General features: G+C 39.0%; 1 protein-coding gene across 3 annotated transcripts in view; it reads right to left on the minus strand.

Annotated features, from left to right (window-relative positions):
• The window catches only part of SHROOM3 (shroom family member 3), a 270,820-nt gene that overhangs the window by 40,502 nt on the left and 218,009 nt on the right, over window positions 1–12,309 (minus strand). For all 3 annotated transcript variants that reach the window (XM_075204161.1, XM_075204152.1, XM_075204171.1), the window contains 2 exons: window positions 9,033–9,161; window positions 4,232–4,363 (listed from right to left, as the gene is read on the minus strand). In XM_075204161.1, coding sequence (XP_075060262.1) covers window positions 4,232–4,290 — 59 coding nt within the window. In that variant the 5' untranslated portion in view covers window positions 4,291–4,363; window positions 9,033–9,161. The remainder of the gene's footprint in view (window positions 1–4,231; window positions 4,364–9,032; window positions 9,162–12,309) is intronic.

A 12,309-nucleotide genomic window follows, 5' to 3' on the forward strand; every position in this document is an offset into this window, starting at 1 on the left:
CATTAACAAATTTAGCAACTAAGTTAGTTTATCCATTGGGTCACACATGATTTGCACATTGCAATGTTGTTAATGGAAAACAAATGCAACATTATAACCTCATAATAATTATGCTTAATTATATGTTTTTTTTTAACTGCTTTTTTTTTTTTTTTAACTGCTTACAGATTTGCACAGCACAACATTTTTTTTTACTACAGACGATCTCTATTTAAAGAGAAAGAATATTTAATTTAAACGTCTTTCATTATGATGACTGACATAGCTTTACTGCGGACACATCAAGATCAGATTTAATCATTAAGGGGACTTCCAAAATTATGGTACACTATACACTGGTATCCATCAATGGTGGTGGAATATGCTTTTTATGTGCAATTTGTAAATTTGTTCCTCTATGTGCAATTAAAATAAAAGAGGAGTTGATATTTTTGCATTCATCTCACTCCTCACCCTCACTCACAAAGCCCTTTTCATCTCCCCCCCCCCCCCACTACTACATCTACAGCCTCATTAACCTCCACATGCCCACTTGCCCCTTTTGCTCAACCAATGATCTTTACATCACCTCCCCTCTGGTATTTCACTCGAGCCAAGATTTCTCTCTTTCTGCTCTGGGATGCTTTCCTTTGCTTTATCCAACTCCATCCATCAAAGGCTCCCTAAAACTCACCTGTGCCTACCAGTCCACCACCTAACCCCTGCCTACCAGTCCCCCCACCCCAATATGCCCCACTTCCCCCAAAAAAATACAATCTAGATCCACCCCTGCCATCCACTACTTACCAACCTCCCCTTTCCTTGACTATCAACTCCAATTTCACCTTTTAGAATGTAAGCTCTCATGAGGAAGGCCCTCCTTTGTCTTGTTTACTCCCCCTGCCTCTTTCCTTCCCTGACCTATTCACAAGGCTTTTTGTCTTTTTACCCTGTTATTACTATTTTATGCTTTTGCTCTCAGCTACCCATGTTATGCTTGTTAATTGTCTAAATGCTAATTGAGCTATGTTACCTTCATTGTATCTTTGTAACTCATGTCATGTAATGCTACTTGTGTTGTAATATTTACTCGTGTTGTACACTCTGCTGCGGAATATTGTGAGATCATTTAGACAGACTGATGTGTATGATTAAATATTTCCTGTACAGAGCTGCATAACATATGACACTATATAAATAACTGGTAATAATAAGTAAACACATTTTACACCATGTCCTGGTCTTATTTTTACTGTGAACATTGGTAATTTTGCTAAATAAAGCTGCTGCATATGTCATAACAGCCACTCATCCAGGCATGCATATTTGTTAATAACTGAATAAATTTAATTATTTGTCCCATCCCTCTTCTATGCTATCCATAATGTTACAGGTTTTCATGAATTCCAGCACAAAATTAAACATGACTTCTGTCACTGTAGACCTGGTGATTACAGGCTCCTCTTCACATCTCTTAGGCTTTTGTTTATAGACATGGTACATAACTGGTATTTATTTTTCTCATTGCTGTACATTTTTATTATTATTATTAAAATTGTGTGTGTATATATAACATATTGGGTAGATGAATCAAACAGGTTACAAAGGAAAAGTGGAGATGTTGCCCATAGCATCCAATCAGAATCTAGCTATCATTTATCTAGTACAGTCTAATAATTGATAGCTAGGATCTGACTGGCTGCTATGGGCAACACCTATAGGAACCACTTTTCCTATTAAAAGATTTGATACATCTAACCCCATATGTCATATGTCCACAACAAATGAGTGTTGTTCTAGTCCACTTTGTTCAGCATTTTAAAAGGCAGGGGAGATTTGTATACCATTCATGTAACATCGTGTCAGCTCTTGTCAGAGGCGAGATTTGCCTAGCAAATCTGTCAGATTCTGGGTGACTAGGTCGTGTTCTTCTTACACAAACATGCACAAAAACACCTGGGACTGCAACGAAGAGTTGATCACAGAGAACACCTCTCTATTTGTATGCTCAGGTCGCACTTCCTATTGTGAACCCAAGCCAATGACAGTTTACTATAGGCTAAAATGACTTCTAGTGACGCAATGCATACACTATGTGTGGCTTTTTGGAGCTTTACGAAGATCACTTGCTTTCTCAGTAACAGAGTTATTAACATATCAGCAATTTTTGTAGATTTGCTGTTGGAAACTATTATAATGAAGTGTTCCCAAACTATCCATTCTTATGATACTGCTATTAGGCCTACTATTGGCACTGCTGACTTTAGAGATCTGAGACGCATTTTAGGCCTCACAGTTAGTCTACTATATTCAGGCGAGATTAAGTCCCTTTAAGAAAATGTTTAGAAAATAAAGAATATGGGGAACTCAGATCACCAGCATGGTACAGACTCTCAAAAAAGCCAATGAAGGCCTCCAGCATTTGCCCATTTCCAGTGGTGGAACTAATGTGAATGCAGGCGCTGCTATGGGGTCCGGATGTGAGGAGGGACTGGTAACCCTGGGTCACCTCCCCCAGGGGCAGGCTGGGCCGCTCGGTCCAACCGCTGTTAGGGCCGCTCCCCCCCCCCCCTCCCGATGCAATATTTCTATTTATTTACCATCAGCTGCATCATATAACATGCGATGCGGCCGTGTCATCAATCATCGCGTGTCACGTGATGCGGCCGCCTGTGCGCCCCCCGGGCTTACACTTGCCAGCCCGCGCCTGCCTCCCTCCATGACCTCTGCATACACCCACCAGGCTACTTCGGAGTCCTCTTTTGAGTGACATATCCTCAGTCTATGCTCAGTGCGCATATGCATTAGACCATGTATGCTCAGTATAGGTCCAGGAGGACGCAGCGGCATCACCAGGCACTTATCCAAATTTTGCTGTGGGGCCTGGCAATGCACTGTTCCCAGGGCAGGATTAAGGGAAGGGAGGTCCCCGGGCTAAGGGTACTGTGAGGGCCTCCCCCCATGAAGCCCCCCAGCATTGAGACACCCCCTAGGAGGTTAACTCCTTCCGTTATTCCACTCCCTGTAGTACTTACGTGGCGCGCAGTAATCTCCGTAGTGAGATCTCATGAGAGTGAGACTATGACTCATAGTCTCAGTCTCACGAGATCTCCTCACTAAGGAGATTTCTGCGTGCCGTGTAAGTCCTACAGTGACAGCAGGCAGCTAACAGCATAACATTTGCTGTTAGCTGCCTGCCATTCTCCTTGAACAGGTGACAGTCGGAGCCGGGGGGCGGGGATGCCCCCGACCCGATGAATGCCGGTGGGCCTCCCAGCTGCCCGAGGCCCCTGGGCTGTAGCCCCTTTAGCCCTATTGTTAATCCAGCTCTGACTGTTCCACACCTGAACAACAACAATCTGTTTGGCAATGGCATTTTCAGAACGATCATCGGTACGATATTGTTTTTGATACGACTGACTGACCAAACCAACATGAGTGGTAATACATTGATTTTGAGTGTTGTGTGTAGCCAACAAGTTGCCAGTTTCCATTACACTAATAAAACTAGTGTGATAGTGGGATAGAAAGCATTTGTGCTTATTATTCTGCAAACTCATAGCACCCTGTCATTGTATGCCTGTTGTGCACTATACTGTACTATGTAACGTTACTGCCTGCGGCAGCCTTACTGTTCTGTTGAATTAATTTTTTTGTGGCCAAAATTCCAATTTCACACTTGATGTATTTCATATATTTTTATAAGCCTTTATTTAAAAAGCGCCAGCATATTACACAGCGCTGGAATAAAATATTTAAATATACCAATACATTTCTCCTTTATCACTTTACAAAATGTGATGCTTAAATCATTTTTTAAAAGCTTTATTGAGCTTTGAGAGTTTCATGCTGCGGATTGAATGATGATGCACCTCTATGCTCCCACTGGTCTTTTTCACTTTACTGGCTCTCTGACAAGGACAAACATGATTAGCTGGGATGTGTACATTATATTTCAAATTCATTCGTTTTCAACAAGAGCTAAATATATATTATGTAAGGGATAGGGGAAAGTGTATAACCACATGAAAAGTGGTTTTATAAAATATCTAACGAATATGAAACCAGCTACATAACAAACATTTAGGAATGCTAATTATGAAATGATACATTGCACTTTTTCTATTCAGTGACTTCTGTACCTTGATTGAATAATTCAAGAAAACCTCTCTCTTTTTGTCTTCAACATGGACATTGAGTTAAAGCTCCTTGTGTGATCATTCTAACAACTAATAATCATCTTGTTTCTCACCTTGAGTGATAACCCTGGTGCCATGGAGATCCTAACGTTCCCTGAGATATTTGCATCATGCTGGGATTGGCCTGGTTCTCCAGTAATTTGTTTGAATGCCAAGAATGGGGACGGGAAATTGACACGCTTTGCCTAAGGAGACATTCAAAATGAACAGAGTAAATTAGTAGAAATATCGTTCAAATGTATAACAATTGCTTTTAAGCTTTTTTTTATTTTTATTTTAGTTAACTACCAAAAAATACATACATTCAAACACATATACATTCATACACATATTTACTAGAAGTAGAGAGTCATTTACAGAGTTCAGGGAGAATACATTCATGCAAAATCCCAAAAATGGGTCAATTATGACACCTTTTCGTCAATATGTGCCTGTCTGCAACTGGTAATACAAACAAACAATTTGTGACTGAAGAATGTGGCATTTGGGTGAAAGCACAGAAGTAGGTTGCATCATGGCTAGTTTGCACCAATCAGTTGCTGTTAACTATTTTTGCATTTCCTCTAAACCTGAAGCTGTGAATCCTCACAAGACATAACAGGTAGATGTCCTGTCTTATATTTAATAAAACCAAGAGGGGCTTCGATGGACAAACTTGGAAGTGTTCTCTTAGTAAATGCACAGGCATAGAATAGTGAAGGAAGAAACATATGAGGAAAGAGGTGCTTGTGAGAGCTTGCAATCTAAAGGGATAAACTTGGACAATGAATAAATAAATGAATAAAAAAAAATATTATAAAAGGATCTGTTATATTATATAAGTGGCAGGTTTAGTTAATTATGCCAACCATTATTGTATACTGGATCAATTTTTTTTCATAGAATGAGTACCTGGCATAAGGAGTCATTATTTATGATCCAAAATGCACTGTGAAATGGATGTAAAATACCACTGTGTAGTATGATAACTAGATAATTTGATAACAAATGCATGAGCTGGATAGACTGAAATGCTGGAAAAGTGGAATCCGTTGTTGTATGCGGTGGGTATAGTTGGGTAACTACACAGAAAAGGTCTGGAAAACACACACTGAATCTTGGTAAATACACCTGTTGAGGGCAGATTAAATTTGTTGCAAGGTGCCACGATGTGTCTCCAGCACAGTCCGTGAAGACATATCGCCTCAATGCTTTTACTCAGATCTCCGTTTATTTTCCCTGGCGTCCAATAGAGATGCAAGGAGAAAAAAACCTGAGATTTTTACCATACTGGCTACCAATTTGCACGTATATCCAGGCGATGTCCGAGAGCACCATGCGGATAATTGAGTCTGTCACTTTATGTCAGAATAATGTCTGGCATCCTAACTGAGCAAATATTAAAATCCAACCCTTTCTGTTTCTTCATCAAATTTAGAATAATTTGTTGTTTGTTTGTTGACGAATATCTTCCACAGCTCTCTGACAGCTGAAAGGGAACTTCGCAACACCACGACATAACGACAACAAGACAAAGCAACCAATCTTATGTTCTAAACAGCATTTTTGGTCTATTTACCAAATAATTTGCTAATATATAAAAACTACTACACATTATAAATTAAACCCGCGCAACGCCTGGTGACCCTGCTTGTATTATATAAATGGAGGAAGTATGAGACAAATAACATAAGATCATACTTGCCTACCTTTGGCAAGTTGTATCAGGGAGAGGGGTATGTCTAGAGGGTGGGAGGGGGCGGAGCACAGTGAATCCTGTCATTTTGGCCCCGCCCCACGTCAAATATGCCGCTTTGTCACGGGGGCGGGGCCAAAATGACATCATTTTAGCCCCGCAATTGCAGGATGTGGAAGATTTGCCAGCTCCCCCGTGAATCCGACACGAATTTCGTGAGTCTCCCGGACATTCCGGGAGAGTTGGCAAGTATGCATAAGATACACAGTGTTGAGTCTACAGCAGCCATGTGCCAGCTGAGCAGTATCAAGTTATTCTGTAAGTAAAATGTCCTTTGAAAGTACCCAATATGTTCTTTAAAGCCTGAATGTATATTGCAAGAAATGATGTAAATGAGCCATAATGTTAATAAAGTGATTATTATTAAATCCTACTCTGATAATGTGAATACAATTGTTCTGGGCAGCAAAAATTGTTCCTAAAGAGGCAGCTCTATGGCCAGGGTTTATACCAAGTTAGTGTATATACTGTGATGAAAACCGAATTTTACTGTAATATATTTTGGATAAAATAACTCCTTGAAATTACATAAGCAAAGATATTCCTCTAAAAGACTACGCAGTGATACTAGCGGATCAGAAGACATCTGTTTATTAAACAGTACAATGTTGCTACATAAGAAAAAACATGTTAAAAATACAGATCTATAAGGGGAGATGATCAGTGTTTAATGATTCACAATGTGTCCTTTTCTTTCTTGGGTCCTACATGTCCAGATTGTTTTTAATTTGTAACCACGCATTAGCAGTTTATACAACTTGTGTTTGGGTTAATCTGCTTTTTATTTTGACATCCCAACCCAAGTGGTCTATACATTTAGTATGTACAAAGACATTCCTTACTACGTGATGGAATCTTTGGGCAGCAGTGCCATACTTTTTATAACAACCGTGCCACTGCTTGCAGCTAAGCCTATGCATGTAAAACACTGGAAAGAAGAGGCAAGATCTCCCACAGCAACAGAGAAGATGGTGTCCTACCATGCTAAATAGAGGTAAACAACATTTTGTGTGCGGGGCTTTGTATGCTTCTCCTATGACAGGGAAGTACCCAAAGCAATGAACCGAATAAATCTCTCTAAATGCTATGTCTGCAGAAATAATATTCTGTAACTAGTTTACAAAACTGGAACCACAAATCTAAATGGTGCTGATCTATGGGACAGAGCAATAATTGTTCCTGAAGCATCTCTACGCCTTCACTGAACGGATAATATAAAGAATGATCTGCACTCTCCACAATTCTTGTGATTTGTTAATGGTAAAGCGATGAACCGTTTACCAAGTGCCTCTTAATGTCTGTAAATATTTACGAATTAACCTCATTATTTCAAGTGCACCATCTAAATCTTATTTGTATAAGGTACAAATATCGTATATATTGGAAGGAACCTCGTCATTTTTAATTCAATTTAACAGACCACCGTAATCCCCCAATCTGTGGAGAAAGAACATTTTTCTCATTATTTTCATAGTTTGGTCCACCTACAGTAGTGTCTGATTTACAGAATGAATGGATTATTTATGACTGTGTTACCATAAAACAAAACATGTTTTAACAGTGGAGGTAGTCACTTTTACTAAATAGCATTATATGTATCTATCAGTATTCTTTTTGTGTTTTAAAGTTTGGCATCATGACTGAATTTGCAGGCACAGCAGTAACACATACTTCTAAAGAAAAAGTAGTAGGATGTGTATATCTGTGTATGCTTCTCTATGAGAAATGTTCCCTAGTGAAGACATACTTGACACACTGTGTAAAATAAATGTCACAAGTCTGGATTCTTTCTTAGAGTACTGTATATAAAAAAGATTTTGCTGGTGTCATAGCCTAGGATGGTATGTGCTACATTGCTGGTGTCATAACCTAGGATGGTATGTAAAACTATAGGGAGGGGGGCTGCACATAGAAAATTAAAGGGAGGAGAAGGCTGCACATAGAAAACTATAGGGAGGGGAAGGCTGCACATAGAAAACTATAGGGAGGGGAAGGCTGCACATAGAAAACTATAGGGAGGGGAAGGCTGCACATAGAAAACTATAGGGAGGGGAAGGCTGCACATAGAAAACTATAGGGAGGGGAAGGCTGCACATAGAAAACTATAGGGAGGGGAAGGCTGCACATAGAAAACTATAGGGAGGGTAAGGCTGCACATAGAAAACTATAGGGAGGGTAAGGCTGCACAGAGAAAACTATAGGGATGGGGGGCTGCACAGAGAAAACTATAGGGAGTGGGGGCTGCACAGAGAAAACTATAGGAAGGGGAAGGCTGCACAATGAAAACTATAGGGATGGGGGGCTGCACAGAGAAAACTATAGGGAGTGGGGGCTGCACATAGAAAACTATAGGGATGGGGGGGCTGCACAGAGAAAACTATAGGGAGTGGGGGCTGCACAGAGAAAACTATAGGAAGGGGAAGGCTGCACAATGAAAACTATAGGGATGGGGGGGCTGCACAGAGAAAACAATAGGGAGTGGGGGCTGCACAGAGAAAACTATAGGGAGTGGGGGCTGCACAGAGAAAACTATAGGGATGGGGGACCTGTGTGTTTGTCTAAAATGTATCTAAAATGATAACCCCCCCCCCCCCCCCCTGTTTTACGTGCCACAGACACCCAAGGCCTTATTCCAGCTCTGGTGATACTTTAGTGGTTCTTACATTGATTCCATTGCCTGCCTTCTACCTTACTTTACCTTCTACCCCATTGCACTGACAATATCATTAATCCTGCCTCCTTTGCTCTTACTATATCAACATGCCCTTCATGAATAATTAACTAAAAAAAAAAAAACACAGAATAAAAACAAAAACAAGCAATATGCCGATTAAGACATTGGGTTGGCGTAATAAAAGTTGAAGTGTTGCCCATAGTACCCAATCAGATTCTAGCTATAATTTTCTACAATGTGCTAAATAAATCATAGTTAGAACCTGATTAGTTGCTATGGGCAACACCTCCACCTTTCCTTTTTAGAAAGTTGTATTAGAAAAACAGACGTTTTCTGAGATAAATATATAAAAATATGGAAATTAGGGGAAATTTATTAAAACTTTCTTAATAAAAATAAAAGCGGCTCACATCCATGATCAATATGAATACATATTTCTCCTTACCTAGTCTTGAGTCTCAGTTTAGGCTCCTCTCCTGGCCATATTGTTGGGTTAATGTATGGTTTCTCCGTGGTAGTTTTAAAGCTGGTGATTTTTTTGTTGTAGCGTTCAGCCTTTTCAATATATATACCTCTGCCAAAACACAAAAAGACACCAGGTATAAGATATATTGTTGATGGAAATAATACAATACCTTTTAATATATATATTTTATATGCATGTAATGACTGAAAAGTATTCAAAGGTAAAAAAAAATACGAAACACATAAACATTGGTATGCATATAATGATACAGTTGTCTCACACATCAGGTTTTTGGAGAGGCAGCTAATTGCTGGGATTTAACTTAAAAAATTCCAATTTTCTTGCAGATTAATATATGTTTAATAGTTCTTACTGGAGCAACGTCAGTGCTGGACCATTTTTTAATGTAAGTCTAATTAGTACTGGAGGCGCACTCAATTACAATCTTGCTTAGAATGGTTGAGACACAGTTATTCAATGTAACAAGCATGCCATGAGCTAAGCTTGCATACTTGAAATGATTTGCATTCTGCACATATCGGAGAAAAGTCATTTAAATCTCATGCAGGTGTCTAACAGGCATTTTCAGTTCTAGCTAACTGCAGAACAACATTTTTTTCAACTTAAATTTAGAATGTTATGGATTTTTTCACAGGTTGTGTGTTCTGGCTACAGATTGCCAGTATGTAGTTATATCATTTAAATATATATTTAAAGAAAAACTAAGGAGCAATACTTGGCTCAGAGAAACACAATAATACTTTTGATTAACTATGCTATACAGCAGATTGTAGGCAATATATATATATATATATATATATATATATATATATATATATATATATATATATATATATATATATATATATATATATATATATAGAGCAGTGGTCAGGGAACAGGGGTAAATATGAAATTCCTGGGGATAATGCTGTCGATTCCCATGCTGTCAGTTGGATTGTAGACCCCTTTAAATGTGAGATTGCTGTTGTACCAGAAGAGACTCAAGGGTTGACAGAGGCACTTCTTGAGCTTCGATGCAATAATGAAGCACATATTGCATTTGAAAACAAATCAGATCTGTCATATTTTTGGATGTCAACAGCTGCAAAGGCATTCAAAATAGCATATGAGGAGGCAGTCAAAAAGTTGCTGCCTTTTGCAACAACCTACCTTTGCGACCAAGGATTTTTCACTCTAACGAACATAAAAACAAAGCTGAGAAATTGATTGGACGCTGAAAACGTATCAAAATGCCCCAATATTGATGCTCTCGTATCAAAAATGAACCAACATCATTTCTCCAAAACCTGAAGTTTTGAAGATGAAGCTTTCAAAGAAATTTTTAATAGATCCCAATAATTAATAATATATGATTTCCTTCCTTTCAAATCAAGGGGGTAACGTCGGCGTATCGAAATATATTTTGGGGTAAAAACGGCGTATCTAAATATATTTTGAGGTTAAAACTAAAAAAGTTCCCTGACCCTTGATATAGAGTCTACGTATGAAAGGGTGGAACTAATCTAATTTTTCAGGTAACATACATTATTCATTCATTATAGCAGGATCAATAAAGAATCAGAACACCAACCTCAATTAATTACAATGAAAAATACGTTTGAACATTGCACTCAACTATGGGTTCCACTTGCCAGATTTATCAGACGTAGACACGGTGCCCATGTAAATAAATACATTCTAATCTAATAATCAAAGTCTCAGGCAACGTTACACCACTGCCCATCCTTAATGGTTTTGTCATTGTAAAGGTACGACGTGCAGCAGTGTTGTGAAAGAGGGGAGGGGAAATATGGTATTTCCATGAGACTGCAATGCTTTTTTTGATTCGGAATTATATTCCCATAGTGGATCACAATTCAGCCTCTCAACACAGTTTGGAATAGGACAGGGATTTCGGAGTGAAGGCCATTGAAGCGAGTGGCCCATTTGTAAACAGAAAACAGGACACTCATGTGACCACTCATTTGCTCAGTTGATAAAACAGGAATTCAATCTGAATTCTAACATTGTCATTTCATTACTATGTTTTTTAACTGAGTTAAGTCTTACCTGCACACAGTTTTTAAAGACAAGTACTCCCCAAGCAATAGCAGTTATTAGACGCCTAGGGAATCACCTGATATATACGTGTATACACACACACTGTATAGAGACACTATGAGGGGCATTCAATAGCACCACGGAAAACCTATTACCATTAACACAGTAATTTTAACCCAGCTTTCTGCTCGTGGCTCAGGGAGCCACAGGCAAAAAGCTGGCATTGAAATTACTGCATTAACGGTAATTATGTGCACTATTACCGTAATATCAGTGTGCAGGCCGACTGAATTCACCCATATGTATACAATCGATCCTCTTGCACCTAGTACATCAAAGGAAGTGTTCAGCATCTACTTGTTTAACCCAGCAAAATGTTGCACCCCTGCAGTATCTACCATCTAAACATGCTATTGCACATACTTGTCCATGAAACCAAGCACAGTTACACAAACCTAGTCAAATGAAGACAAAATATTAAAACCTGATATTTGTATTGCGTGTCTGCATTTTGACTTATTTATAAATGACCATTATTTGGCTTGTTAAGTTTGCTCTACTTGTTGCAATATTTCCGGCAATTTAGGAAAATTGGTCCAATATTGCAGCATATTTGGTCCCTAAAAGATATGAAACCAATAGGATCATTTTCGGAGATGAACGTGATCAGAAGTTGACTGCTATTGGACTTTGAGTGCGGTCATCTTCTGACTGCACTAAGGCTATAATGAAACTAGAAATGTTCTGGCCACTCCATCTGAGATATGAATAGTCAGTCTCATCCAATTAATGGTCACCTTTAGTTTTCATAAATAGTTTTAAATAGTTGTGTACCACAACTTTGATTTTTGCCCTGACCTTCATATAGTCTAGTGGGAGTTAACCTAATTTAGCTGGAACCCAAATGTTAGTGAGCCATTGTTCTGGGACCCAAGTGTCAGTGAGCTATTGTTTTGGGACCCAAGGCTCAGTATGCCATTGTTATTGGGGTTCCAAGTGTCCGTTTGGCATTGTTCTTGGAACCAAGTGTCATTATCATCATCATCAGGTATTTATAATGCGCTACTAATTCCGCAGTGCTGTACAGAGAGTCCCTGCCCCATTGGAGCTTACAGTCTAAATTCCCTGACATACACACACAGACAGACAGAGAGAGACTAGGGTAATTTTTTTGATAGCAGCCAATTAACCT

Source organism: Mixophyes fleayi, chromosome 1 (genome assembly GCF_038048845.1).
Source record: "Mixophyes fleayi isolate aMixFle1 chromosome 1, aMixFle1.hap1, whole genome shotgun sequence".
Taxonomy (NCBI): Eukaryota; Metazoa; Chordata; class Amphibia; order Anura; family Limnodynastidae; genus Mixophyes; species Mixophyes fleayi.